Source organism: Hyla sarda, chromosome 3 (assembly GCF_029499605.1).
Source record: "Hyla sarda isolate aHylSar1 chromosome 3, aHylSar1.hap1, whole genome shotgun sequence".
Taxonomy (NCBI): domain Eukaryota; kingdom Metazoa; phylum Chordata; class Amphibia; order Anura; family Hylidae; genus Hyla; species Hyla sarda.
This window is the reverse complement of record NC_079191.1, coordinates 333,396,671-333,423,739: the sequence shown is the minus strand read 5'-3', so window position 1 is coordinate 333,423,739 and position 27,069 is coordinate 333,396,671. Positions and strand designations below refer to the sequence as shown.

Here is a 27,069-nt window from a genome sequence, read left to right as displayed (position 1 = left end):
ATTGCTTACACTGAATAATACTATGCTTTTACATAGCATTGCTAGTTACATCTGCACTCGGCTAGTAGAGTCTGCCTAAGGCACTCTCAGCACATTACCAAGAGGCAAGTACGGAGGCAAACAGAAGGCCTCCTGCTGCCATGGAAAGCATTCAGCTCCCTGTAGTCACATTGCAGGTTTGGCAAACGAACAGGTGACAACTCTTATCTAAGGCTCTTCCTTGCACTACTGTAAACACTGCAAAGCACACAGCTCAGACTTTCATGAGTCCTAACACTGTATAATATTTATTGATACTCTAGCATGCACCTGAATAAGGGTGCGTTCACACGGAGTAATTCAAGAGGAATTTACTCGAGTAATTCCTCTTGAATTCTCCGCTCCAAATTAATGCACATCTCCTCTGCCCATTGACTTTAATGTTATTTCTGCTGTCCTGTTCACACTGCGGAAATTCTGCTAGCTGAATTCTGACGCTGAATTCCGTTCCGCTTGAAGAACATGTTCATTCTTCAAGCGGAATCCGCTAGCAGAAATCAATTCAAGTCAATGGTAAAAAAAATTCCGCCCAACATCGTTTTTGCGCGCAATTTGCGCGGAAATGGCTGAAAAACCCTTCAGTTCTTTCTCCCACATGTCCACGCGCAATTCCACGCGCAATTCCGCGCAAATTGCACGCAAATTTCCTGCGAATTTTGCACAAAAATAAAAAAAATTCCACCCTTAAATTTTTTGTCGTGAATTACTCTTCATTTACTCCATGTGAACGCACCCTAAAGAGGAAAGAGTAACATCCTAGCAAACTGCACTATTCTTTGTTCTATATTTTGTAGTCGGATGAAGGGAAAGCCATTCTCCAACATATTTTATGCCAGGTCTTTACCAGGTGGTTTAGAAACCACAGACAGTCCCTGATTAAGCCTACCTTCGCATCTGCTATGACACTAAAAAGACTCAGCACACGAGACTATAGGAAATAGGCAGTGGTCCCTTTCCTGATTACACATCTTTGTAGCACACATATTATACACACAAAGCTCTGCTACACATACATAGTTCTGCTAACAGGGAACTTTAAATGTTTTTCCTGTTTTTCGGTTATCTTAATCAGGGGTGAGTCTTGTACTCATCTTCTAGTCCAAAAAATACCTGGATGAACCTTGCTTAACTTGTGATAATGCATAGTACTTAAATGGGCACTCTCATTAAAACCGATTTTTGCTACTGCACTCCTTATGGTAAATAAAAAATCATTCTAAATTTCTATTGTTTAAAAAAAAAATTTAAATAAAAAATGAAGTTTTCTATGTTTCGTGTTTAAAAAAGCTGCCACTAGGTATTTCCCTACTTGTCCAGAGCACATTTCCCCCCATCTCTTGCACAGACTTTGGACTCCTGCTTGCCTGGCAGAAGTCCAAAATCAGGAAATGCAGTCTGGAGTGCTGAGGGAGGCGAGTCCAGCCTTAGCCAATCATAGCTAATCTCTCATACTGAACTGCTCTGGGCTGTGTGTGGAAGAGTGAGGGAGGAAATTCTCCCCTGTATGGCTTCAGGTGATGCCCCTTTCCAGTCTGTGAATCTGACTGAAACTGAGCAGAAAATACAGAGCAATATCAAGGTAGAAAACTAAAAAAAAAAATAATCAAAATAAAGGCAGGGGTGGTTTATCATGATGGGGGCAGTGAACTAGGAAGACTATAAAATGTAACAAGATGATGATAAGTAAGAAAGAAATATTGGTTACCTCTGTTGGCTTGAAGCAGTCTACTAATGATTCCTGTAAAAAAGGATTAAAAGTGATTAAAACGAAACAGAACACATGAACAAATAATAAAGAATGGGTCCAAAATAAAGCTGAAGTGCTGGCACTGCTCATGTCAAATCTACATAGTTGTGTATATTCAACAATCTACAGGTATTAGACACATTAGAGCTGGGCGGTATGACCAAATGTGCATCACGGTATTTTTGTAACTTATGGCGATTCCACGGTATATAAAGGTATTCCCCCCCCCCCCCACCCAAATCCTGTTACCCGCCAGCGCTGTTCTGCTCCTCCCCCCTCAATTATCAGCCCAGCGGGGTACTACTCACATGTCACCCGCAAGCACCCCCACCTGGAACTCTATACTGTACGCCAGTGGTCTCCAACCTGCGGTCCGCAGGTTTGAGACCACTGCTGTACGCTGTACCCCTATGCCCGGGCTGCGAAAGTTAAAGAAAATAAACTTTAACTTACCTATGTCGGCCTCGCGCTGTTCCTGGGGACTAGAACGTCGGACAGCCTTCAGCCTATCACCGGCCGGAGCGATGTCCCGCCCCAGCCAGTGATAGGCTGAGCCCACTATCATGTAAGAAGCCGATCAGAGCTCCTTACAAGACAGTGGGCTCCGCCTATCACTGGCCAGGGTGGGACATCACTGCGTTCGGCGATAGGCTGACGGCTGTCTGACGTTCCCGTCCCCAGCGTAAGGCCGACGTAGGCAAGTTAAAGTTTACTTTCTTTATCTTTTGCAGCCCGGGCATAGGGATACAGCGTACAGCAGTGGTCTCCAACCTGCGGACCTCAAGCTGTTGCAAAACTACAACTCCCAGCATGCCCGGACAGCCGTTGGCTGTCCGGGCATGCTGGGAGTTGTAGTTTTGCAACATCTGGAGGTCTGCAGGTTGGAGACCACTGGCGTACAGTATATAGAGTTCCAGCGCCGGCGACCCCCAACAAAGAGGAGGAGGGAAGTGCTTGCGGGTGACATATGTGAGAAGTACCCCACTGGGCTGATAATTGGGGGGGGGGGGGAGCAGAACAGCGCTGGCGGGTAACATGATTTGGTGTGGGGGGGGGGGGGGGAGCAGAACAGCACTGGCAGGTCACATGATTTGGTACGGGGAGCAGAACATCTCTGGCGGGTCACATATGATTAGTTCCCCGATGTGGGGACAGCGCTGCCCTGGGTTGATAATTCATTCCCAAGGGGGAGGGGCCCAACCTGTATGGGGAAAAATACATATCGTGCAGCCCAAAAATTTCGGTATGAACCGGTACAATGCCCAGCCCTAAGACACATTGCTAAAAATATCAGTGTTCAGGTTACTAGAAATGGTGGTGGGAAATGAAAGAAGAGTTGCACAAATCACGACCATCATAAAAGTGGCGTCCACATGCTGAGGAGTGTAGGTAACATATACATAAAAGGTGGCACCTGTAATTTGACAACACGTTCTTCTTCACTAGCTGCATCTAGAAGATCATCTATATCTATTTCTACTTCTGGCATTTCTTCTTCCTGAGAGAAAACAAGACAAAAGAAAACATTTAAGATAAATCAGAACCTAGGGAAGTCATTCTGTTAGAACATGATAATGTTCACTTTTGTATTGCAGAAGGGTAGGGTCACACACAACATATATGCACAGGGATGTGGAATTCCTATCGCCCGACGTACGGGACATACATTTCCTGACGCCGGGCAGGTGAATTTTTCAGGCCCTTAGCCCTGCTTCGGGCAAGCAGGGCTGGACCTGAAAGCCCCCAAGCACGGCGGCGCTCAGAGGGGCCGCAGCTAATAGCCAGCATGCGGTGATTGCCATGGCTGGCTATTAACCCTTTAGATGGATGCTGTCAAAGCTGACAGCTGCATCTAAAGGGACATGCGAATGCTCCCAGGTGGGCTAGTGGGGTGGATCGCTCCCACCGCAGCGCGATGTGGGGGGTTATCCGCTATAGAGGTAGCCAGAAGGCTTACCTCTCGTTCCCTGGTGTCCGTGGCTCTGTCATTGATTGAGCCTAGCTGGACTAGGCTCTATCAATAGATCGCAGAGAACACAGATCAATGGAGTTCAATAGAACTCTAGTGATCTGTATAGAGGAATCTAATGATTCCTCCTAAAAGTCCCTTAAGGGACTAAAAGTAAAGAAAAAAAAATATCTTTTAATAAAAGTTTGAAAGACACACATTAACCCTTCCATATTAGTTCAAATCACCCCCTTTTCCTATATAAAACATGTAAACATAAAAATAAACCTATTTGGTATCGCTGCTTGCGTAATTGTACGAACTATTAAAAGATAACATTACGTATCCAATATGGTAAATGACGTAAATGTAAAAAAAAAAAATACATACATACACATATATATATATATATACATACACACATATATATATATATATATATATATATATATATATATATATATATATATATATATATATATATATATATATATATATATATATATATACATATATATATACACACACACACCAAACCACAGAATTTCAATTTTTATAATATCCCAGGAAAAAAAGTTAAAAGCGATTTAAAAGTCAGATTAATACAAAAATGGTACAGATACAAAAACAGATTATGGCGCAAAAAATTAGCCCTCATACAGCCTCGTATGTGGTGGGGAAGCTACAGGGGTCAGAAAATGGCAATTAAAAAGAAATTCAAAAAAGTTCAGAATTTTTTTTTATTCGTAAAACTGGAAATGATGGAAGCTACACAAATCTGGTATTGCTGCAATCAGGTCGGCCTAAAGTATCAAAATAACATGTTCGCTCAACCACAAGGTAAATGGCGTAGAAAACAAAACCACCAAATTTGCTAAATTATCTTTTACTATTTCAATTTCACGCCTCCAATATTTTGTTTTTGTTTCGGAGCATATGTTATAGAAAAATTTAAAAGGTATCAATTATAGTAGTTAGTTATGGCTATTATAGGGCGAGGAGGAAAAAAAAATTGGGTGTAAAAGCGAAAATTGGCCGGGACAAGTGGATCGTCATGAGGGACAAATAGATTTTGCTCTGTTTTTGTCCGTGGACAAGTAGTTTTTTCAATTAAAATTTCCACACCCCTGATGCAGCATATTTCACACCGCACAAAATTCACTGTGCAAAAGAAAATACTCTGCATATTCTTCTGTTAGCTGACACACAGTGCTACCCAGCGGCAGCCAATGTGTTCAGAGGTGTGGAGGGGAGGTCACATGTCACAGTAGTTTTTGAGGTGCAGCCCTGAAGCTTTAGCAGGAGATTTACATTATAAAAAATATATACATTAAAAAGGCAAGGGGTGAATACTTTTCCTTGTGGTTACATGCTGAAGGAATTCCTGTAATACCAACAAGATGGAGCAAAGCCACAACAAACTAAACTGAAACCTTTTCCTTACAGCACCCCTAGAAACAGAAATGCATATCACGCTTCTTTAAAAATTGCGTTTAAGGATTTGCTTGTCTTAGGTCTTATGATGGTCTAAAGGTTCTTTATAACATGCTGTTCAAACTAAACTCCTTTGTTTTATTTCAAATTTCTGTTTTATTTCAAAATTCTTTTTTTCCCCAGGACTTCCCATCTTTGTCCATGACTAAAATAAAGTTAAGTTCACCAAGTACAGACATTACCGTATTTTTCGCCGTATGAGATGCACTTTTTCTTCCCCAAAACTGGGGGGGGGGGGGGGAAGTTGGTGCGTCTTATAGGACAAATACACATTAAAATCCAGTCATATCGCGGCCGTCCCTGCAGCCATCAACGGCCGGGACCCACGGCTAATACAGTACATCACTGATCGTGGTGATGCCCTGTATTAACCCTTCAGACGCGGTGATCAAAGCTGACCGCCGCGTCTGAAGCGAAAGTGAAACTAACCCGGCTGCTCAGTCGGGCCGTTCGGGACCGCTGCGGTGAAATCGCGGCATCCCGAACAGCTTACAGGACACTCGGAGGGACCTTACCTGCTCCTCGGTGTCTGATCGGCGAATGACTGCTCCATGCCGGGATCCCCTGCATGGCCGGTGCTCTCCATCATCATCACTTCGTTGCGCACGCCGTCCCGTCATCCAATAGGAGCAGTGTGCGTAGCGATGTGATGGCGGAGACGGAGAGCGAGGATACCGGGCAGCAGAGACGTTCAGGAGCAAGGAGGACACCCCAGGGACACGGCGACAGCAATGGAGGGCGACATCCAGGGCAGCGGTGACGGGTCCGGAGCGGCAGGGACACGTGAGTATTACCTCCTATACCAGTGGTTTTCAACCTGCGGACCTCCAGATGTTGCAAAACTACAACTCCTGGCATGCCCGGACAGCCAACGGCTGTCCGGGCATGCTAGGAGTTGTAGTTTTGCAACATCTGGAGGTCCGCAGGTTGAAGATCACTGTCCTATACTTTACATTGTATTTGGTTCAGAATCTTTTTTTTCTAGATTTTCATCCTTTAAAATTGGGTGCGTCTTATATGGCGAAAAATACAGTATATCACAAAGCTGGTCCAAATACTGTCCGAACAAACAAGAGAGCATCTCCATAAATTGGTGATACCCATGATCTCTGCTGAGGAATAACACACATTGAGCACAATAAGTTGTCTGAACTCTAGCAGTGTTACACTAGTCTATTGATCACCATCATTCCACAATACCAACAGGAAACAGGCAGGATCCCATTGACCAAAAGAATATAAATAAATAAACTAGCATAGAGAAACTTCTTGTTTTCTTATTTTGCAACATGTAAAAGTTTTTTTTTTTTTTTTATAGAGATCAGAAAACGTCTTTGAACATCACAACTATGGTTAGGTCCAGTTTAGGCAGTGTTCATGTCTCCCAGAATTTTCCCTTTATGTAAGCCAGGGATCCATTTATCAGTCATAGTACTGTATGCCACAAACCAAATGTATGAACAATTGCATAGCTATGCACAACAAATTCATTCTCTGAAATAAACAGGAACCAGTGTGGCTGGAGAGGCAGAACAGAAGCAAATTCTCAAGTATGCCTACGTCAAAATAGATCAGATACACAAGAACTGCAGGGCAAAGCTGTTATTCCAGACCCAAAGAGGAAGAATAGAGCCTGAGATGTAGACAAAGGAACCATTCACCCCACTAACTTAATGGGATGCGTAGGGGTGTTTTGTTTTATTGCTATAAAAAAAATAAAAAAAATCTAAATTTCATATTGAAACCCCCTTTCCGGAGGAAAAGAACTACATTTTCTGGACAACATAATACATAGGTGCCATCAGCAGAGATTCCATTACTAGGCATGAGATGTAACCTAAGGTGGAGACAATCCAAATGCCGAACGTGTAGGATAATAATAGGCTCTGCTTGACGCCATAGCAGAAAACACTGGTTCACATACTGTAGCTTTGTATTGTGTTTAAAATTACAAGTGAGAAAACTGCACCCAGCATGGAAGAGTACAACCATTTAGTTCCCCGAGAGAAGATTATAAATAGCAGCATGCAAACGGAAAATTCACGACAAACTGTTCAGAGCTTCCTATCAGCACAGTACCAGTGTGTCTGGGTTGTCACTGGGAAGAAAGATTATGCAAAGCAGTTCTTACACCATCTTTTTGTGGTAGCATTCCCCTAGACTATACTGGAGCAGTTTTCCAATAAATCTTATTTTCTCTTAAAGGTTAGTTGTTCCACAATTTCAGTAAATATGTGGCAAAAACTGACATAACTAAACCCCTATCGAAGACCTGTCATTTCTAAAATAGATACTGGTAGGTATAGATTCCTGGGGGGAGGGGGGGGGGGGCTGATTACAGAGTTTGTCACCTGCCTATGTAGTGTTCTTTTTTTCTCCTTGCTCCATCGTTACCCTTTCCATTCCCTCCCTTCCGCCTTACCTCTGCTCCCTATCCTTACTGCTCATTCTATTCAGCTTTCTCCCTCTCCTTCTTCCTTTCTGCTTGCATTCTGACTGCCTGTTAAAGGAAAACTGTCAGCCTGTTCACCCTGTACACTGGGTTATAGTGTGGTAGCCCAGTACAGGAGTTGCATCCCTGTACCCTTTCTGTCCTGTCTGGCGGACTCTATTTCAATATCCCCTAAGTCCACCTCTCCATTGAATATGATAAATGGTTAATTATGCCTTGTATTATCTATTGCATTGTCTGTATAATGTATATACCTTTAAATGTTGTTACTAAGTCTTGTAACCAGGGAAAGTGTCAGTGATCATATGACTTGTGGGTGACCTATAAGACCCCTCCAAAGTCTCCCCCATATAAGCCCTGGAAGGAGCTAGCTAGACTGGTCAAGAGTCCGTCTAAGCTAAGCTACAGTGATGTCAAGTCCTGAGAGTGTCTGGTGTCCTGAGGAGACCCAAGGCCTACCACCCAGCCACGCTTCCAGCAACCAAGTGCCTCACAGGTGACCATCAAAACCTGGTAAGCTACACAAGGGGTGAAGTTTAGTCAGTCCTAGTCAAGTCAGTCAAGATCAGTCTGTCTAAATTCAGCGTGGGTCTGCAGCAATTAATCCAAGTCCACTACAAGTCCTAGCGAGCCCGCAAGTCTCAAAATTCACTTCCTATGGCCTAACAGCTGAAGAGACTATTCCATCTGTCTGCCTCAGTAAAGCTGCCGTTGTTCCGTAACTTGGCATCGGAGTCATTATTTGCCCTGCCCAGTATTCAGTCATACCTTTAGGTGGTGAAGAGGTAAAACCACGCCCTGGTGTCACGAACACAAGGGGTTAATGCCATCTTCCCCCTAGGGTAATAACATCTGCCCTCCATTACACCCTCACCACAACTTGGTCAGGACTTGGTCAGTGAAATCTGTTTATTGCAAGGCGCTTGGGTAATAGAGGGGTAGGTGAAGAAAAGTCTGCTATCTGCCCTTGTGAACCGTAAAAGAGTTGTGCAGGCCTGTGTAAAGTTTGTACCTGAAAGAGTTAATCTGATCCAGCATTTCCCGTGCACTAGTGGTTGCAGCTCCACATACATCAGTCCCCAGCGGTGATGCCTCTTCGATCCAGCGAGGAGGAACCAAAAGGAACGCCCGTGTGTTGCACAGGGGAAGATTTTCCTGACCGGACCCAAACAGGAAGTTCCCTGGGCGCAGCCATTTTGGAAGTTCAGGCTGCTGCGCTCATCTCTGGCTGTCACCCGCAAAGTCAGCGCTGCATCACAGGTTCTGCAAACACCACCAATCACCAATACAAAGTGTCCGGTACCTGAGTTTTGTTACTACTGTCCGCAAATGTGGTCACTGAGCCGCTTATCACGGGGTACCTGCAAAATAGAGGAGGAGTGTCTGTGGTTGTACCCCCATCACCCAAACCAGAGCCACTACAGAACCTCATCAGTTCTCTTAAAGGGGAACGCACCTCATTCTTCTTAAACCCCTTAAGGACTCAGCGTTTTTCCATTTTTGCATTTTCATTTTTTCCTCATCACCTTCTAAAAATCTTAACTCTTTAAATTTTGCACCTAAAAATCCATATGATGGCTTATTTTTTGCGCCACCAATTCTTCTTTACAGTGACAGTCATTTTACCAAAAAATCCACGGCAAAATGGAAAAAATAAAATAAAATCATTGTGCGACATAATTGAAGAAAACAAATTTCATTTTGTAACTTTTGGGGGCTTCTCTTTCTACGCAGTGAATTTTTTGGTCAAAATTACACCTTATCTTTATTCTGTAGGTCCATACGGTTAAAATGATACCCTACTTATATAGGTTTGACTTTATCGCACTTCTGAAAAAAATCATAACTACATGCAGGAAAATTTATACGTTTAAGATTGTCATCTTCTGACCCCTGTAACTTAATTTTTCCGCGTACAGGCTGGTATATGGGCTTATTTTTTGCGCCGTGTTCTGAAGTTTTTATCGGCACCATTTTTGTGTTGGACTTTTTATAACATTTTTTATGATTTAAAAAGTGACCAAAAATACGCTATTTTGGAATTTGGAATTTTTTTGCGTGTACGCCATTGACCGTGCGGTTTAATTAAGGATATCATTTTATAGTTTGGACATTTACGCACGCGGTGATACCACATATGTTAATTTTAATTTACAACTTTTTTTATGGGAAAATGTGGGGGTGATTCAAACTTTTATTAGAGAAGGGATTAAATGACCTTTGTTAACTTTTTTTTGCAATGTTATAGCTCCCATAGGGGCCTATAACATTACATACACTGATCTTTTACACTGATCACTGCCATGTATTAACACGCCTGTGATCAGTGTTATCGGCGCTTGACTGCTCCTACCTTTTTCCTCATCACCTTCTAAAAATCATAATGCTTTTAATTTTGCACCTAAAATTCCATATTATGGCTTATTTTTTGCGCCACCAATTCTACTTTGCAGTGTCATTAGTCATTTTACCAAAAGCTAAAAAAAAAAAAAAAAAGCAAAAGCGGAAAAAAAAATTCATTGTGTGACAAAATAGAAGAAAAAAATGCAATTTTTTAACTTTTGGGGGCTTCTGTTTAAAAGCAGGGCATTTTTCGGTAAAAATGACATCTTATCTTTATTCTGTAGGCCCATATGGTTGAAATGATACCCTACTTATATAGGTTTGATTTTGTATTACTACTAAAAAAAAAAAAAAATCATAACTACATGCAGGAAAATGTATACATTTAAAATTGTCATCTTCTGACCCCTGTAACTTTATTCTTCCGCATACGTGTCGGTATGAGGGCTAATTTTTTGCTCTGATCTGAAGTTTTTATCGGTACCATTTGTATATTGATCGGACTTTTTGATTGCTTTTTATTTATTTTTTCATGATAAAAAAAGTGACCAAAAGTACGCTATTTTGGACTTTGGAATTTTTTTTTTTGCACGTACGCCATTGACTGTGCGGTTTAACACTATAGTTTTATAGGTTGGACATTTCCGCACGCAGTGATACCACATGTTTATGTTTATTAAAAAAAAATTTAAATGGGAAAACCCCCTTTTCCCATTTAAATTTTTTTTTAATAAACATGAACTTTTATGAACGTGTTTTCCCACTTTTTTTGCAGTGTTATAAGCCCCCCTTAGTGGCTATTACACTGCACATACTGATCTCATACACAGATCATTGCCGTGCATTGACATGGCAAAGATCAGTGTTATCGGCGGTCGATTGCTCAAGCCTGGATTTCAGGTTTGGAGCAATCAATTGCCGATCGGACATGACTGAGGCAGGTAAGGGACCTCTGCTCGCATTCTAGCTGATCATGAGATCGCGATTTTATCGCGATGGTCCCGATCAGCCTGACTGAGCTACCAGGAAGTTTTTACTTTAAGATGTGGCAATCAACTTTGAACGCCGCGTCTAAAGGGTTAATAGCATGCGGCACAACGATCGGTGAAGCACGCTATTAGCCCTTTTATTAGCCGCCAAGACCGACCCGGTATACACGGAGTGACCCTGTATTATATACCGGGCCCGGCGCACCCCTAAAAGCTGTGAGCTTTAACCTCTTAAGGATGCAGGGTGTACCTGTACGCCCTGCGTCCTTAAGAGGTTAAAGCTCACACCAACTTTTAGGGGTGCCCCCCCCCCCAAAAGGGGGTCCCCCCTTTTATTAAAACTTCATTTTTGTCTCTATGTATTTTAAGGGATCTAATAAAACATTTATGTTTAGTGCTTATTAAAAACACAGCTTATGCTAAAGTAGACTATGTGCATCCAAGTTGGTATTGGAATTCTCTGATCATTTAGTTGTTCGCTGTGGACACACACTTCTTTATGCTGGTTCTATCCAGAATGGTAATCCTCCATGAATCACCATTCTTGGGTCAAATGGTATATGTACGAATACTCTGACTATATTAAACGTAATAGTGCAGAAATTGTTATTTTTTATTATTTCTATATCCTGTGCTACTGTATTGTAATAGGGTAACATTCTATTTATCTTGTGAAACGATTGACAAGTCATAATGTAATCAGATAAGTATCTTGTAAATTGGTCAAGTGAGTCATATTGTTCTCTTTAATGCTAATTATTTCCTTGTGCACGAATGTTATATATTTAGTATACATTTGTTTAACCTATATTACTTTTATCTAGATGTCTATTAGTCCAGAATTCATCTCCAACCCTGTCTCCATGTCCCATCATCTCCAGATGTGAGTACTTATACATAATGGGGGAGATTTATCAAAACCCATCTAGAGGAAAGGTTGCCGAGTTGCCCATAGCAACCTATCAGATCGCTTCTTTCATTTTTCACAGGTCTTTTCAAAAATGAAAGAAGTGATCTGATTGGTTGCTATGGGCAACTCAGCAACTTCTCCTCCGGACAGGTATTGATAAATCTTCCCCAGTGTATCATAGTGTATAGTTGTGTACTTCCTTTTAGTATTTATGCACCAATATATTCTTGTTCATGTTAGGAGTGGATTGGTATGAATAATTTAATATCTTGTTATGAAATTCTGAATTAGATAAATTAAGTAGATTGAATACCCGGTGTGAACACATTACTTGTCTCTATAAAATTGAGTTAATCTTGTGCCGTGTTATACTCATATTTTAGTCTAAGAACGCAGTAAATGAGAAGCCTTCATTTAGTCCATGTGGACTTCTGGTTTGAAGCCGATAAATTCACTTATCCTCTTTGAGCAAAATTTTATTCACATCTCCTTTTCTTGTACCCATCCTGATTTGGCACAGCCCCCAAAATTAAAGCTGGTCCATATGATTGTTATGTACCAGCCTGACATGCTTGGCCAGTGGTGTATCTGTATTAGTCCGTATCGTACTTAGATGTTTTTCGATAGGCCGTCTCAGTTCTTGTGTTGTCTTTCCGACATACAATTTTGGACATGAACAACTTACTCTTACTTAAGAGGTTAAAGCAACAGCACAGTCAAAAATCTACAAGATGTCCGAACCCAGCACCACAGATCAACCGGGCGTCAGCGTCCCTTCATCTCCAGCGGCGTCAAGCAGCTAGTCTCCTGGACCCTGCAATCCTGGTGTTCCAGCGACAGCATCGGCAATCCTGTCCTTCCCACCTACAATGGAGACCCCTTCACCCTGAGGGATTTCAAAGAGAGGATCCAGAGTTTGTTTGTCTTTTACTCTTTCCCTCCTAACCAACAGGTGCAACTGCTAACGGGACAACTCCAGGGACCAGCCAGCTTCTGAGAAGGCAACGGTGGAACAGATCTTTGAAGGACTGTACCAGGTATTTGAGTCACATTCTCCATCAGAGGTACATCTCCGGTTGTATGAAAGGCGAGAGGTGAGACCTTGAGAGCGTATGCTGTAGCCCTACAGAATGTCCCAGGTACTGTCCAGAAGTTAGATGGTATAACTCACGAGCAGGGCAACAAAGTGTTAATGGACAGATTTATTGATGGAACCCATAACAAGTGGGACAAGGCCCAGTTGAGAATGTTAGCAGTTCAAAATCCTTACATGTCATTTCCTGCTTTTAAAAGACTGGCTATCCAAGTGATTGAGTTCAGGACTGAGTTAGAGGAAATTTGTGTTCCCCTTACACCTGCTCAAGAACCACTAGGGGTGGCAGCCAGGCCTATACCATCACCATCCCCTGTCCCCGCCCCTGTGCAACATACTTTGCCAATCAATACAGTCTCGGATCTACAGGGTGTTAGTTAATTGCTCAATGTCCTGCTTAAGGCTGTTAAGGAGCTTGCCACCCGACCGTGAATCGCCCTTGCCTAGGAAACCTGCCCCTGCTCCCCACAATCCCATTTAGCATAATCCTCCATCCAATAGATACCCAGGGACTAAGAGACCTTTTTGAACCTATTGTAACAAGCCTGGCCATTGGTATATGCAGTGCTGGGATTTAAACGGATTCACCCTGAGGTCGAGGATCGGCCCTCAGGAAAACAGTCACTAGGTCCAACCTCTGAACGACCTAAATCAGGACTCTCACTTTATGTTGCCTCCTGTCCCCTTGTAACAGTTCTAGTAAAAGGTGTCCCTTTAGAGGTGTTAATAGATACAGGGTCACAAGTGTCAACCATATGTAAACATTTTTTTTTTTTTTTTACCAGCATTGGGATGCTAGTCTATTATGTGAGCCTGAGGATGTTAATTTTAGAGTAGTTGCAGGTAATGGGCAACCAGTCCCCAGATATGGATACTGGGAGCCAACCATTCAACTGGTTGAACATGTACTTAAAGGGCAGGGAGTGATTGTAACCAATGTGACAGGTAAGGGGTCTGCGTAATTTATATTGGGGATGAACATGAGGAATTGTTTTACTGAAATTCTAAATGCCTTGTATGCCTCTCTCCCCCATATGCCCCCTTCACACCAGCAGGCACCACCTGAAAATCCTACAAGCGGAACAGAAGTTTGCCAACAAGCAGGGCGAGATCAGCAGAGTACGAGTTCAAGACATCAGGTCAATGACCTTACAACCCAACACTGAAAACCATCATATGGTGCCATGCACGCCCGGAGTGAAGAATCGGGATTATCAGGCCCTGCTGGAACCCATGCAGCTGGGAGATGATCCTTTAGTCTGAGCTGCGAGAAGTCTCGTCAGTGTCTCAAATGGGAGAGTCCCAGTACGGATAGTGAACTTGTCTGATTCTGCTAATGTTTTACTCAAGTACACTCCAGTGGTTCAGTTGTACCTCCTGGAGTGTCGAAGGACATTGTGACAGAGAGTTTAGTGGCCCGACAGCGTGCGGCTCAAGTTACCGGTGGATCCAGTACTAATCCACCAGTGTCCTGGTGGGCACAGCTCCAGGTTGGAGACGACACTACCCAACGGGACCAGGTCAATGGAATCGTCAACGTCGCCAAAATATATAATGAAGCTTTCAGCAAACACCCCACAGACTTTGGGAAGACTTCAATGATCCAGAACCGTATCCTCACAAGCAACATCCCGTCCATCAAGGAAAGACACAGTCAGGTCTTGCCAGGCATGTATCAGACTGTCAAGAAGATGCTGACTGACATGAAGGAGGCAGACATGATACAAGAAAGTCAGAGTCCCTGGGTGGCGCAACTCGTCCTGTTCAAGAAGAAAGATGAAACTATTTGTGTTGACTACAGGAAACTGAATAATGTCATTCATAAAGGATGCTAATCCTCTGCCAAGGATTGAGGAGTCGTTTACTGCCCTCAGGTCTGCTGCTTACTTCTCCACTCTGGATTTAACCAGCAGCTACTGGCAAGTGCCCATGGTCGCGGAGGATCGGGAGAAGACTGCCTTCGTGACACCCATGGGGTTGTTAAAGTTTAAAAGTATGCCATTTGGGCCAAATAATGCCCCTGCTACGTTCAAACGTCTGATGGAAAGGTGCCTGGGCCATCTGAATTTACAAAGGGTCTTATTATACCTGGACAACATCATCGTGTATTCCAAGTCTTACCAGGAACACCTCAGTCATCTGTCAGACATCTTTCAAGTCCTGATCAAGCATGGGTTGAAGATCAAACCATCAAAGTGTCACTTGCTCAAACCTTAAGTCGATTACCTGGGCAACGTTGTCAGTGCAGAGGGAGTTCAGCCAAATCCTGAAAAGGTGGACGCTGTCAAGAACTGGCCTACCCCACGCACTGTGAAGGATGTCAGGAGCTTCCTGGGATTCATCGGCTACTACAGTCTCTTCATCCCACACTTCGCCCAAATTGCAGAACCCCACACAGCTCTCCTACGGGGTATGGTGAAGGAGAATTACAATGGAAGACTACCTACTGAATGGGCAAAAGAGCAAGAGACAGCTTTCAGACCTCTTAAACGTCTGCTGACAGAACCCCCCCATCTTGGCGTATCCAGACTACAGTCAGCCATTCAGGCTATATACTGATGCCAGTTTTGAAGGTCCGGGAGCTGTCCTGTTCCAAGCTCAAGATGGACAAGAGAGAGTGATTGCTTATGCCAGTCGTAACCTGCGAGGAGCAGAGAATAACCATGCCAATTACAGTTCATTCAAATTGTAACTTCTCATCCTGGTATGGACAGTGACAGAAAAAAATCTAAGATTATTTGGCTGCCGTGCCATTTACTGTCTACACGGATAATAACCTGTTGGCCCACTTGAACACTGCTAAGTTGGGTGCTCTTGAACACCAATGTGCCTCAAGGTTCGCTAATTACAGCTTTACCATAATGTACAGAAGCGGCAAGTCAAACGTCAATGCCTATGTACCATCTCAGATGATCCCCGGTAAAGAACCACCTGTCGAAGACGCGTGGGAAGACGTCGAGATGCCCCTCATTTTATCAACGGTTTGTGAACCAGAATGTTGTGACAGCCCTCATGGACGGTGAACCCAGGTCCGAAAAGGTTAAAGAAGACCTGTACACCCGGAAGACTCTCCAAGATGAAAGTCGAGTTATGGGGGGGGGGGGGGATCTGTTGGACTACATTCTGGCGAAAAAGGTACCAACAGTCTACACCGGGCCCATTGTGACTACGAGTTGAAGAGTCTGTGGCGACAGAAGAAGCAACTGTTTGTGCACAAATGACTGTACTGAAATTCTTTTGATCAAGTCTCTGGTGATCGACTTCATCAGATTCTGGTTCCCCTAAGAGATGTGGAGATGGTCCTCAAGGCATATCATGACCAGTCGGGATACTTCGGAGTAGTAAATTAAAATAAAACCTATATAAATTAGGTATCCTTGCGACTGTATGGACCTACAGAATAAAGATAAAAGGTGTAATTTTTACTGAAAAGTGCTCTCCGTATAATCAAAAGCGCCCAAAATGTACAAAAACATTTTTCTTCAATTCTGCCCCACAAATATTTTTTCCTGGTTTTGCCGTAGATTTTGTGGTGAAATGATTGATGTCATTACAAATTAAATTTGGTGGCACAAACAAAAGCCCTCATATGGGTCTGTAGGTAGAAAATTTAAAGAGTTATGATTTTTAGAAGGTGAGGAGGAAAAAAGTAAAGTGCAAAAATGAAAAATGGCCCGGGGTCCATAAGGGGTTAACTGCTAGCCAACCATTTCCTTAAAGGGTAGCTCCCACCATCCTCTTTTTTTTTTTTTCTGTCCCTGCCTATTGCCCATCTATCCCTAACCCCCTCCCTGCCTTTATTTTTTTTTTATTATCTTAAAAATGGCATTTTGTCTGCCTGGTAGTGTGCTCACTACCAGGCAGACTTCCCCAGCAGGCATCACGTCACTGATGCCTGCTGGGGGCCGAGTTCCGCCCATAGTTCTCAGCACAGGGTGCCTCCAGCTGTTTCACCACCACAACTCCCAGCATGCCCTGACAGCAAATAGATGTAGTGGGGAAACAACTGGAGGCACCCTGTGTTGGAAGACCCCCCCCCTCACCTGTGCCGGACCATGAGCGGGGGTCCGTAGCAAGCAACAAGTGTATGCCCGGCTTCCTGTCATGCCCGTACACTCTGGAAACTGTCTCTATGTTTCTGGAGGATTGAAAGTCCTCCAGAACCATAGAGAGAGTTACCAGAGTGTAGGAGCATGACAGGAAGCCGGGCACACACTTGTTGCTCCATATAACGCGCTCCCCCCGGCAATGACAGGAGCAGTGAGGAGGCGGCGTATCCCCACTGGAGCCGGGGCTGTAAGCAGAGGTAAGAGCCATGTTCCTCCCTGCTGCAGGGAGAATATGCAGCAGGGAGGCGGCCAGTGTGTGAGTCCAGGGAGCCAATGCGCAGCCCTGGATTTCACTGTGCTCGCTCTCGCCTGTTTAATTGACAGGCGGGAGCGAGCACCGCAGTGACTAGAATTTCGACTCATTTGCCAGGCTCAAATGAGACGAAATTCTGTAGTGACGTCACTGCCGAATGCATTCGGCCACTAGGAGGGCGACCCGTAGTGGCCGAATTTAAAAGTGATTTTAAACTGGTTTAAAATCACTTTTTTTAATTAAACTATATTAGAGATATGTTGTAGTACTTAAGTACTACAACATATCAATTTTTTTATTTCATGACAGTGCCCATTTAATCCATCAGATGGGCGTGCAAAATTATAAAGCGTTGGAGGTATGGGTAGGCTTTATAAGGCCGGGGGCATGAATAAACTTCCCTACCGTATGAGTCTCCTCTCTTTCTTCTGATCCTGCAGGCTACATCAGAAGGAAGCGAGGAAAGTGCGTAATGCTGGAAAAAAGGTTATTCACACCACTGTCTGGATATTTTTTAATAAAAACTACTGGGGAAGGGGGATCAATAGTGTCCGTTAATACTTTGGAAATTCAGTTTTTCTGCTAAGTTAAACCCATTTTGTTTATTATTGTGCCTTATGTTCCAAAGATTTGGTGTGGTCCCTGGCAGATTCCCTGTCGCACAGGCCCTGACTAATCAATCATCCAAATAAGGTGCAATATGGGGTAGAAAGATGCCATCAGTGGCCACCTGGTGCCTAGGAGACCCATTCCCAGCAGAAATTTGTGAATCATTTATCATTTTACAGTGGGAGAATGTAAGTGTTTCATGCTGCCTATTCTTCCAAGGAACTATGTGGACATGTTAAGAGTTACTACATATTTTTAATATATTCTAGATTTAATGAATTCACTTATGCATCCTTTACCCATTTTATAGTACTTCAAAAGAGCTAAAAGTCAGTGAAGACCATCAATAAGGGTAAAGACTTTGTGAATGTCAATGAGCTTGACATTTTAGAAAGCTTTCCTCATCCAAACTGCAGTTTGAAGGGGTATTCCAGACTTTTTTTTACCTTAAAGGACATCTGTACTGCATGAAATTTACATATTCCTGTGCCCGGGATGCAAAAATAAACAAAAACCTAAACTCACCTTTCTAAGTTCCCTCGTTGCTCCGGTAGCGGCCTCACGGTCCTCCGCTGTGGTCCTCTTGCTGCTTCCTGGGGACGGGAACGTCACAGAGCAGTCAGTGTATCACCGGATGCAGCGATGTCTCGCCTCGGCCGCTGATAGGCTGAGCACACTATCATGTAAAGGAGCTCTGGCCGGTGACGTAGGAAGGTGAGAAAGTTTATTTTGTTTATTTTTACAGCCCGGGCACAGGAATATGTAAAATTTATGCAGTACAAATGTCCTTTAAGGATGCAGTTTTTTTTATTTTTGTAGTTATTCAATTTTCCTACCTAGAGGGCCATAAGAGGGCTTGTTTTATGATGGGACCAGTTGTAATTAGTAATGATGTAACTCATTTAACCACACAATCTATGGCAAAGCCAAAACAAGTTATCTTTTTATTTTGATCTTTTATTCATTTCTGCTATATGAAGTTAACAAAAATTTAGCAATACAGCAATTCTGTAATTTGGTATTTTTTCCCACATTTATGCCACAGATTTTTTAACCTTAATTTTTAATAAAAATATGCTCAGAAACCGAAAAAAAATATTTGTGGCGATACACCACACACACTTCACCACCAACACGTATTACTGCTATTTTGATGCCGCTGTCAACTCTGACAGGCTGTCGAACCCCTGTAATTTGTGAGGGGTCTTTCAAGTCTAAACCGCAAAGGGAAGCAAATACTGAAAGGTAATTTCCGATGTGGGAGATGGAGCTTTCATAATTTTGTGCATAACTCTTTGGTAATACATCTGGGACCGCATAAGAAAGTGATTGCCCCCTAAGTGTCTAATCACTGGGGAAGGGGGCCCTCTGATCTCCTGAACAGTACCCCGGCTCTCTGAAAAAAGCACACGCTGCAGACAACATGTGCTCTATTTATTTCTATGGAGATGCCTGGGTACAGCACTCGGGGGCTACCAAAGAGAATGAATGGAGCGTGTGCAGTCAACAATCTCATCCCCACAATCAGACAATTATTCCTTATCCCCTACCCTGTGTAAAGGGGACACGATACCTTGAATGATTAACCCCTTAACCACGCAGGATGTATATTTACATCCTGCGGCGGCTCCCACGATATGAAGCGGGGTCGCGCTGCGACCCCGCATTACATCGTGTCGGTCCCGGCGCTCATCAACGGCCGGGACCCGCGGCTAATACCACACATCGCCGATCGCGACAATGTGCGGTATTAACCCTTTAGAAGCGGCGGTCAAAGCTGACCGCCGCTTCTAAAGCGAAAGTATCCCGGCTAGTCAGTCGGGCTGTTCGGGACCGCCGCGGCGTCCCGAACAGCTTACAGGACACCGGGAGGGCCCTTACCTGCCTCCTCTGTGTCAGATCAACGAATGACTGCTCCGTGCCTGAGATCCAGGCAGGAGCAGTCAAGCGCCGATAACACTGATCACAGGCGTGTTAATACCCATAAAAAAAATAAAACAGTGTAAATAAAAATAAACATATGTGGTATCTACGCGTGCGTAAATGTCCGAACTATAAAAATATATCGTTAATTAAACCGCACGGTCAATGGCGTACACGTAAAAAAATTCAAAAAGTCCAAAAAAGCGTATTTTGGTCACTTTTTATACCATTAAAAAAAATGAATAAAAAGTGATCAAAAAGTCCGATCAAAACAAAAATCGTACCGATAAAAACTTCAGATCACGGCGCAAAAAGTAAGCCCTCATACTGCCCTGTACGTGGAAAAATAAAGTTATAGGGGTCAGAAGATGACATTTTTAAATGTATACATTTTCCTGCATGTAGTTATGATTTTTTCCGGAAGTCCGACAAAATCAAACCTATATAAGTAGGGTATCATTTTAACCGTATGGACCTACAGAATAATGATAAGATGTCATTTTTACCGAAATATGCACTGTGTAGAAACGGAAGCCCCCAAAAGTTACAAAATTGCGTTTTTTCTTCGATTTTGTCGCACAATGATTTTTTTTTCCGTTTTGCCGTGAATTTTTGGGTAAAATGACTAATGTCACTGGAAAGTAGAATTGGTGATGCAAAAAATAAGCCATAATATGGATTTTTAGTAGGGATCGACCAATTATCGGTATGGCCGATATTATCGGCCGATAATCACGATTTTGGGCATTATCGATATCGGCAATTACCTTGCCGATAATGCCCCGCACCGCCCCGCGGGTTATGATTTTTAAAGGGTAAGGAGGAAAAAACTAAAGTGCAAAAACGAAAAAAAACCTGAGTCCTTAAGGGGTTAATATCACCTGTAGAACAGCCTATATAGTTTATACAGTAAATCTGTAGATGTAAACGATATTCTATAGTTTGCCCATCACCACATTAGATCAGTGCGGACTGGAAAAGGATGTCCAATGCGGTATAATTGACAATTTTATTCTGCAGGTTAGTACTGTACGAATACAGCTTTTACAGATGCTTTTATGGTTTATTACAGTTATACCATAAGGGGTTACAGCAGTCACATAGCAACTGGCAGAGTGAGCTCCATGCGGCAGCAGGGTAGCTCTGTGTCCGCTCGTAGCAGCAGATTTCCTGCCGGCAGTCATGAGCAAACACACAGAACTAACCGGCAGCAGGAGGGAGCTCACTCTGCCAACCCACTGTGACTGCGGTCTGCGAATCCAGCCGCATTGTGTGAAATACTGTGCTGTGTGTGATCCTACCCTAAGAGTGTATTCACATGTACAATATCCTGCACAATATTTGAAGCTGCAGATTTAAAGTTGTGTTCAGTCATTTCATTTACTTGAAATCTTCAAATCATGCACATTAAATACTGTATGTGCAGGATACTATACATGTGAATGTACCCTATTAGTATAAGATTCTGTATTCAGTATCAATTCTCTTCGGTATCACTGTTTTCAGGTGGGAGTGGGAGTTTCTTCATGATCTATTTAGCTGATAATTACAGACTTGTGTAACATATAGTCTGTCTTCTTATGTTAGGATTTCAAAGCTTTAAAGATTACCTGTTTCTTGTATGATGGGATAACCCACCATTGTTGGATAATGTCATTTGTTGTTTTAGTTACCAGAGAAACATGATGTCATCATTTTACACCAACAGCCCATTTATATGCAGATGATCATCTACTGAGAGAAACCAGTAAAAAAGGCTCAATATCAAAACCTCATACAAGCAGGCGGAGGGTATGTGTTGTATACATGCTGCCTCAGTGAAGATGGGGTTTTTAAAATGAAAAAAAAAAAAAAAAATAGTTTTACAAGGCCAAATAATTAGAGTTTATCTGTAAATTTCCAAACATAAGCCAAAAAGTAAATTGATGCGTCACGCCTGCGGCATTACAACCAAACACCTTTCTTTAAAAAGTAGAGAATAATTTTATGTGCATGTTTCAACACATTAGGTTTCTCATAGAAAAATAAAAATTCATACCAAAAATGAAGTAAAATTAGGTTGTGTTAACTGATCCAGCTCTAAAAGTAGTTCTTGCTGCACTTACTCCCAGAATTGTTTCAACACCTCTTCTGAAAGGTATGGCATCACCTAGATCAATGGTTACCAACCTCTGGTACACGTGATACCCCAAAAAAACTAAATAGAATGGCGGCCACAGCGCCTGATTACTAATTTTAGAGTGGGGTCTTTAAGAGAAGTGGCTGCTGGTACAACAGGAGATCGCGGGGGAACGCGCCCCCCCCCCCCCCCCCCCCGTGATCCGAAACTTATCCCCTATAAGGATACGTTTTTCACCACTGGACTACCCCTTTAACGACAATGGACGTAAATGTACGTCACGGTGACGTGGTACTTAACGCACCATGACGTACCTTTACGCGCCGCCATGACTGTGAGCAGCGCCCTGGTGCACGCATCATGCGCGGCAGGTCCCGGCAGCTGTCAGCAGCCAGAGACCCGCCATTAACCCCTCAGATGCTGTGATCAATACAGATTGCGGCAGTGCAGTACTTTCAATGCATGATCAAATCGCCCGCAGCGCTGCTGCGGCGATCCGATCAACCAGCATGGCGGCCGGAGGTCCCTTCACCTTGCTCCGGGGGACCATCTCCCAGGGTCTTCTGCTCTGGTTTGAGATCGAGCAGACCAGAGCAGAAGATCACCGATAATACAGATCAGTGCTGTGCGCTATGCATAGCATTGAACAGTATTAGCAATCAAAATGATTGCTATAGATAGTCCCCTATGGGGGCTATTAAAGTGTAAAAATGAAAGTAAAAAAAAAAAGTGAAAAATCCCCTCCCCCAATAAAAATTTTAAATATCCTTTCACCCCCCCCCCCCATTTTACCCCCATAAAGTGTAAAAAAAAAAAAAAAAAATGATTACACATTATTACACAAATTAATACACATATTTGGTATCACTGAGTGCGTAAATGTCCGAACTATTAAAATATAATGTTATTGATCCCGTACAGTGAATGGCGTGAACGTAAAAATAATACATTTTTAAAAAAAGACAAAATTGCTACTTTGTCACATTATGATACAGTACAGATCATGTTGCAAAAAATTAGCCCTCATACCGCCGCATATATGGAAAAATGAAAAAGTTATAGGTCGTCAAAATAGAAGGATTTTAAACATACTACCGTATTTTTCCCCCTATAGGACGCACCGGCGTATAAGATGCACCCAATTTATAGGTGCAAAATCTAAAAAAATAAAGATTTTGAACCCAATAGTGGTCTTCAACCTGCGGACCTCCAGATGTTGCAAAACTACAACTCCCAGCATGCCCGGACAGCCAACGGCTGTCCGGGCATGCTGGGAGTTGTAGTTTTGCAACATCTGGAGGTCCGCAGATTAAAGACCACTGCATAGGAAGTAATACACACGTGTCCCCGATGCTCCGTACCCGTCACCGCTGCCCTGGATGTCGCTCAATCTCTGTCGCCGTGTCCCCGTCGCTCCGGAACGTCTCTGCTGCCAGCCGGGTATCCTTGCTCTCCGTCGCCGCCATCACGTCGTTACACATGCCGACAGCCGGGTTAGTGTCACTTTCCCTTCAGACGCGGCGGTCAGCTTTGATCGCTGCATCTGAAGGGTTAATACAGGGCATCACCACGATCGGTGCAGTACTATACTAGCCGCAGGTCCCGGCCGTTGATGGCCGCAGGGACCGCCACCGATAGGGGTGTATTCGCCGTATAAGACGCACCGACTTTTCCCCCCCAGTTGTGGGGAAGAAAAAGTGCGTCTTATACGGCAAAAAATACGGTAATTTGGTTAAAAAGTTTGAGATTTTTTTTTAAGCGCAACAATAATAGAAAAGTATATAATCATGGGTATCCTTTTAAATCGTATTGACCCATAGAATAAAGTACACATGTAATTTTTACAGTAAATTGTACGGCGTGAAAACTAAACCTTCCAAATTTTGCAAAATTGGGGGTTTATTTTTAATTTCCCCACACAAACAGTATTTTTTTGGTTGCACCATACATTTTATAGTAAAATTAGTGATTTCATAACGCAGGGCAACTGGTCACGCAAAAAACAAGCCCTCATACTAGTCTGTGGTCGGAAAAATAAAATAGTTACGATTTTTAGAAGACTAGGAGGGAGAAAAAAAAATGCAAATATAAAATTGGCCTGGTACTTAAGGTCAAAATGGGCTTGGTCCTTAACGGGTTAAGACCACAGTGTTGAATGAAGCCCAGAAAGCTACAGACCAAGATCTTCCTTGTGAGTTTATTCAAACACACGATCCATGGAGAATTTGAAGTTGTAAAATCTGCAGTTGTGGCTCCGGTGTGTGTGTGTGTAAATACACCTAAGGGTGTCAAATTCTTGAGCAAAGGCGGCTAAAAAGCACTCACCACTCTATTGCAGTAAAAAAAACTTCTATTTCGGTGCAAACATAAAAACAGGATCTGGAGTGAACATGGGCAAACAGTGCAGTAAAGAACAGGTTACAGCTGTTGCGTGCGTATCTCGCGCTCCATTTCTGCTCAAGATTTTGATGCCGTCTGTTTCAGTTATGCTGTAACCGCAGTGGTATTGTTTCAGTGTGTTTGCTACCCAGAGGAGGACAAAGTGTATTCTAAGGGTGTATTCTCACACACCAGATGCACTAGGAATTTGATGGGAGTTGTAGTGTTGCAACAGCTGGAGGCACCCTGGTTGGGAAAAAATGACCTATCCTGTGTATAGGTGATAAACTGTGTTTTGAGGGATAACTGCACAAAAAAAACCTCTAATGTCTGAACTCAATCTAAAATAGTCCTTGCATACAAATCAGTAGGCTAATATTCTGTAATGATGGGGATTATTCCACAGGGCTGTGGAGTGTGGCAAACGTGGTGTCAATATTTAAAAAGGGATCGAGGAAACTATAGGCCTGTAAGTTTAAAGGGGTTATCCAGGAATAGAAAAACAGAGTTAATTTCCTTAAAAACCGCTCCCCATCTGTCTCCAGGTTTGGTGCGGTTCTGAATCTCAGTTCCATTGAAGGGAATGGAGCTAAGTTGTAATACCACACCGAGGAGTAGTGCTGTTTTTCAAGAAACTAGCTCTGTTTTTCTATTCCTGGATAACCCCTTTAATATCTGTTGTGGGTAAGATTTTTGAGGGTTTTCTGGCAGATGCTTTTCTGGACTATAAATGAAAATAACCTAACAGCACCAACATGAGTTTATCAGCTTCCCCTGGGGTGTGGAAATTTTATAAAAAACGACTTTTCCACGGGACAAAAATGGAGCAAAATCTACTTGTCCCTCATGACAATCCACTTGTCCTGGCCAATTTTCGCTTGTACGCTCTAATTTTTTTCCCTCCGACTACCTCTGTACTGGATTGCCCCCCACTAGCCCACCAGGGAGCATTCACATGTCCCTTTAGACGCCGCTGTCAGCTTTGACAGCAGCGATCTAAAGGGTTAATAGCCAGCCACATGCTGGCTATCAGCGGCGGCCCCAGGCTACTGAGAACAGCTGGGAGCTGCAGAGTACGGAGAGGGCAGGAGTCCGGAGCCAGCTACATACAGACTGCTGAGTGCCGCATGCTAGCTATTAGTGGCCCCATGCAGACATGCGACCGCTCCTCCCCTCAGCTCTCCAAAGATAAAGCTGGGGGGAGCGAAGGCAGGAGGACACAGGTCTGTACAGGCTGAAAGAAGCCACGCCAGCTCATCTCCCCCTTGCACGTCTGCATGGCAGAAAGAAGGCAGAGCAGGGGAGATAGGATGTACACAGCTTCTCATCTCCCCTGCTCTGCTTCGGAGGATGCAAGTTTCCACAGCAGGGGGATGCAGTGTACGGAGCGGGCAGGATTCGGGAGCCCGCCCCATACAGACTGCAGAGCGCCGCAGCTTCGGCCCTGCTTGCCCGAAGCCGGGCTAAGGGCCGGAAAAATTCCCCTGCCCTGCGCCTGGAACTGAATGTCCTGGGCGTCGAGCGATAGGAATTCCACATCCCTGTTCCATGAGGTGGTCAGTTATAGATTGGATAAGGGTGAAGCTGTGGATGTTCTATATCTGGACTATTCTAAGTAGGGATCGACAGATTATCGGTTTGGCCGATATTATCAGCCGATATTCACGATTTTGGACGTTATCGGCAATTACCTTGCCGATAATCAGATAATGCCCCCCGCACCACACCGCCCCTGCCAGAGACCACGGCGCCGCTGCCCCATTGCCTCCCCAATCCCTGGTTTTATAAAATATCCCCGGTCTCAAAAAATAGAACACAAGCTAGTTACTAGATTGTTGAAGGTCGGAGGCTGATCTTGCAATTTATTCAGATTACCATAGCCTGTAAGGAATTTTTCTCCTTGTGATTGGACAATTGGCATCTGCCGCATATGGGGTTCTTGCCTTCTCTGGATGAATAAAGAAGGTTATACAGTAAGTTGTAATAAAAGGTATCTTGTCTATTTCAAATGTATCAAGCAACTATCTACTAGATATATTACAGATGTATAATATGGATCTCTAATAAGGTACACACAGCTACTAGGCCATACGTTAATATGGACATGCTGTATTATGAAGGTATTCTATAGAAGAACTTGTTTAGGGAAGTATAAAAAGCTTTCAGGTCCACACAAACCTTTGTATTGCAGGTTACTTTACAGTTCTGTGTTGCCAATACCAAATATTGAGCGGCCACACCATACCTTATCAGCCAAATGTTGCTTAGCATGAATACTATATTGTACTGGTATAATATGCAGATTATGTTATCTTACATCTACTTTATAAACTATTTACTGTTTAAGCCTTTGTAGATTTATGGGGCATTGTGTAGCCTAGCAACCTATACATAGAGGCAGCTGAATAAGAATTCTAACTCTTAAATATTGACAAATTAAAAATAGATTAAGTGAATTCTTCCATCCCAGGCTTGTCATCTCCGCTAAACCTGTTCTCCCACAATGATCTATAAAGGCAAATGGCAGCAGAGTTCTGATAAACCTGTAAATGTAGGTATACATTCTTTAAAAAGTCTAAAGAAAACCAGGAGGAAATTTTAACACCAGCAGATATAAGAAAAGAATGAGATTGCCCAAACATATCCCTGCAGATAGTATATG

The 27,069-nt window shown here is 43.2% G+C and overlaps 1 protein-coding gene across 1 annotated transcript in view; it reads right to left on the bottom strand.

Moving 5' to 3' along the window:
- Positions 1 to 27,069, bottom strand: part of PPP1R14C (protein phosphatase 1 regulatory inhibitor subunit 14C) — a 77,241-nt gene that overhangs the window by 17,509 nt on the left and 32,663 nt on the right. The window contains exons 2-3 of the mRNA XM_056567333.1: positions 3,201 to 3,284; positions 1,745 to 1,777 (exon numbers count right to left, since the gene is read on the bottom strand). Coding sequence (XP_056423308.1) covers positions 1,745 to 1,777; positions 3,201 to 3,284 — 117 coding nt within the window. The remainder of the gene's footprint in view (positions 1 to 1,744; positions 1,778 to 3,200; positions 3,285 to 27,069) is intronic.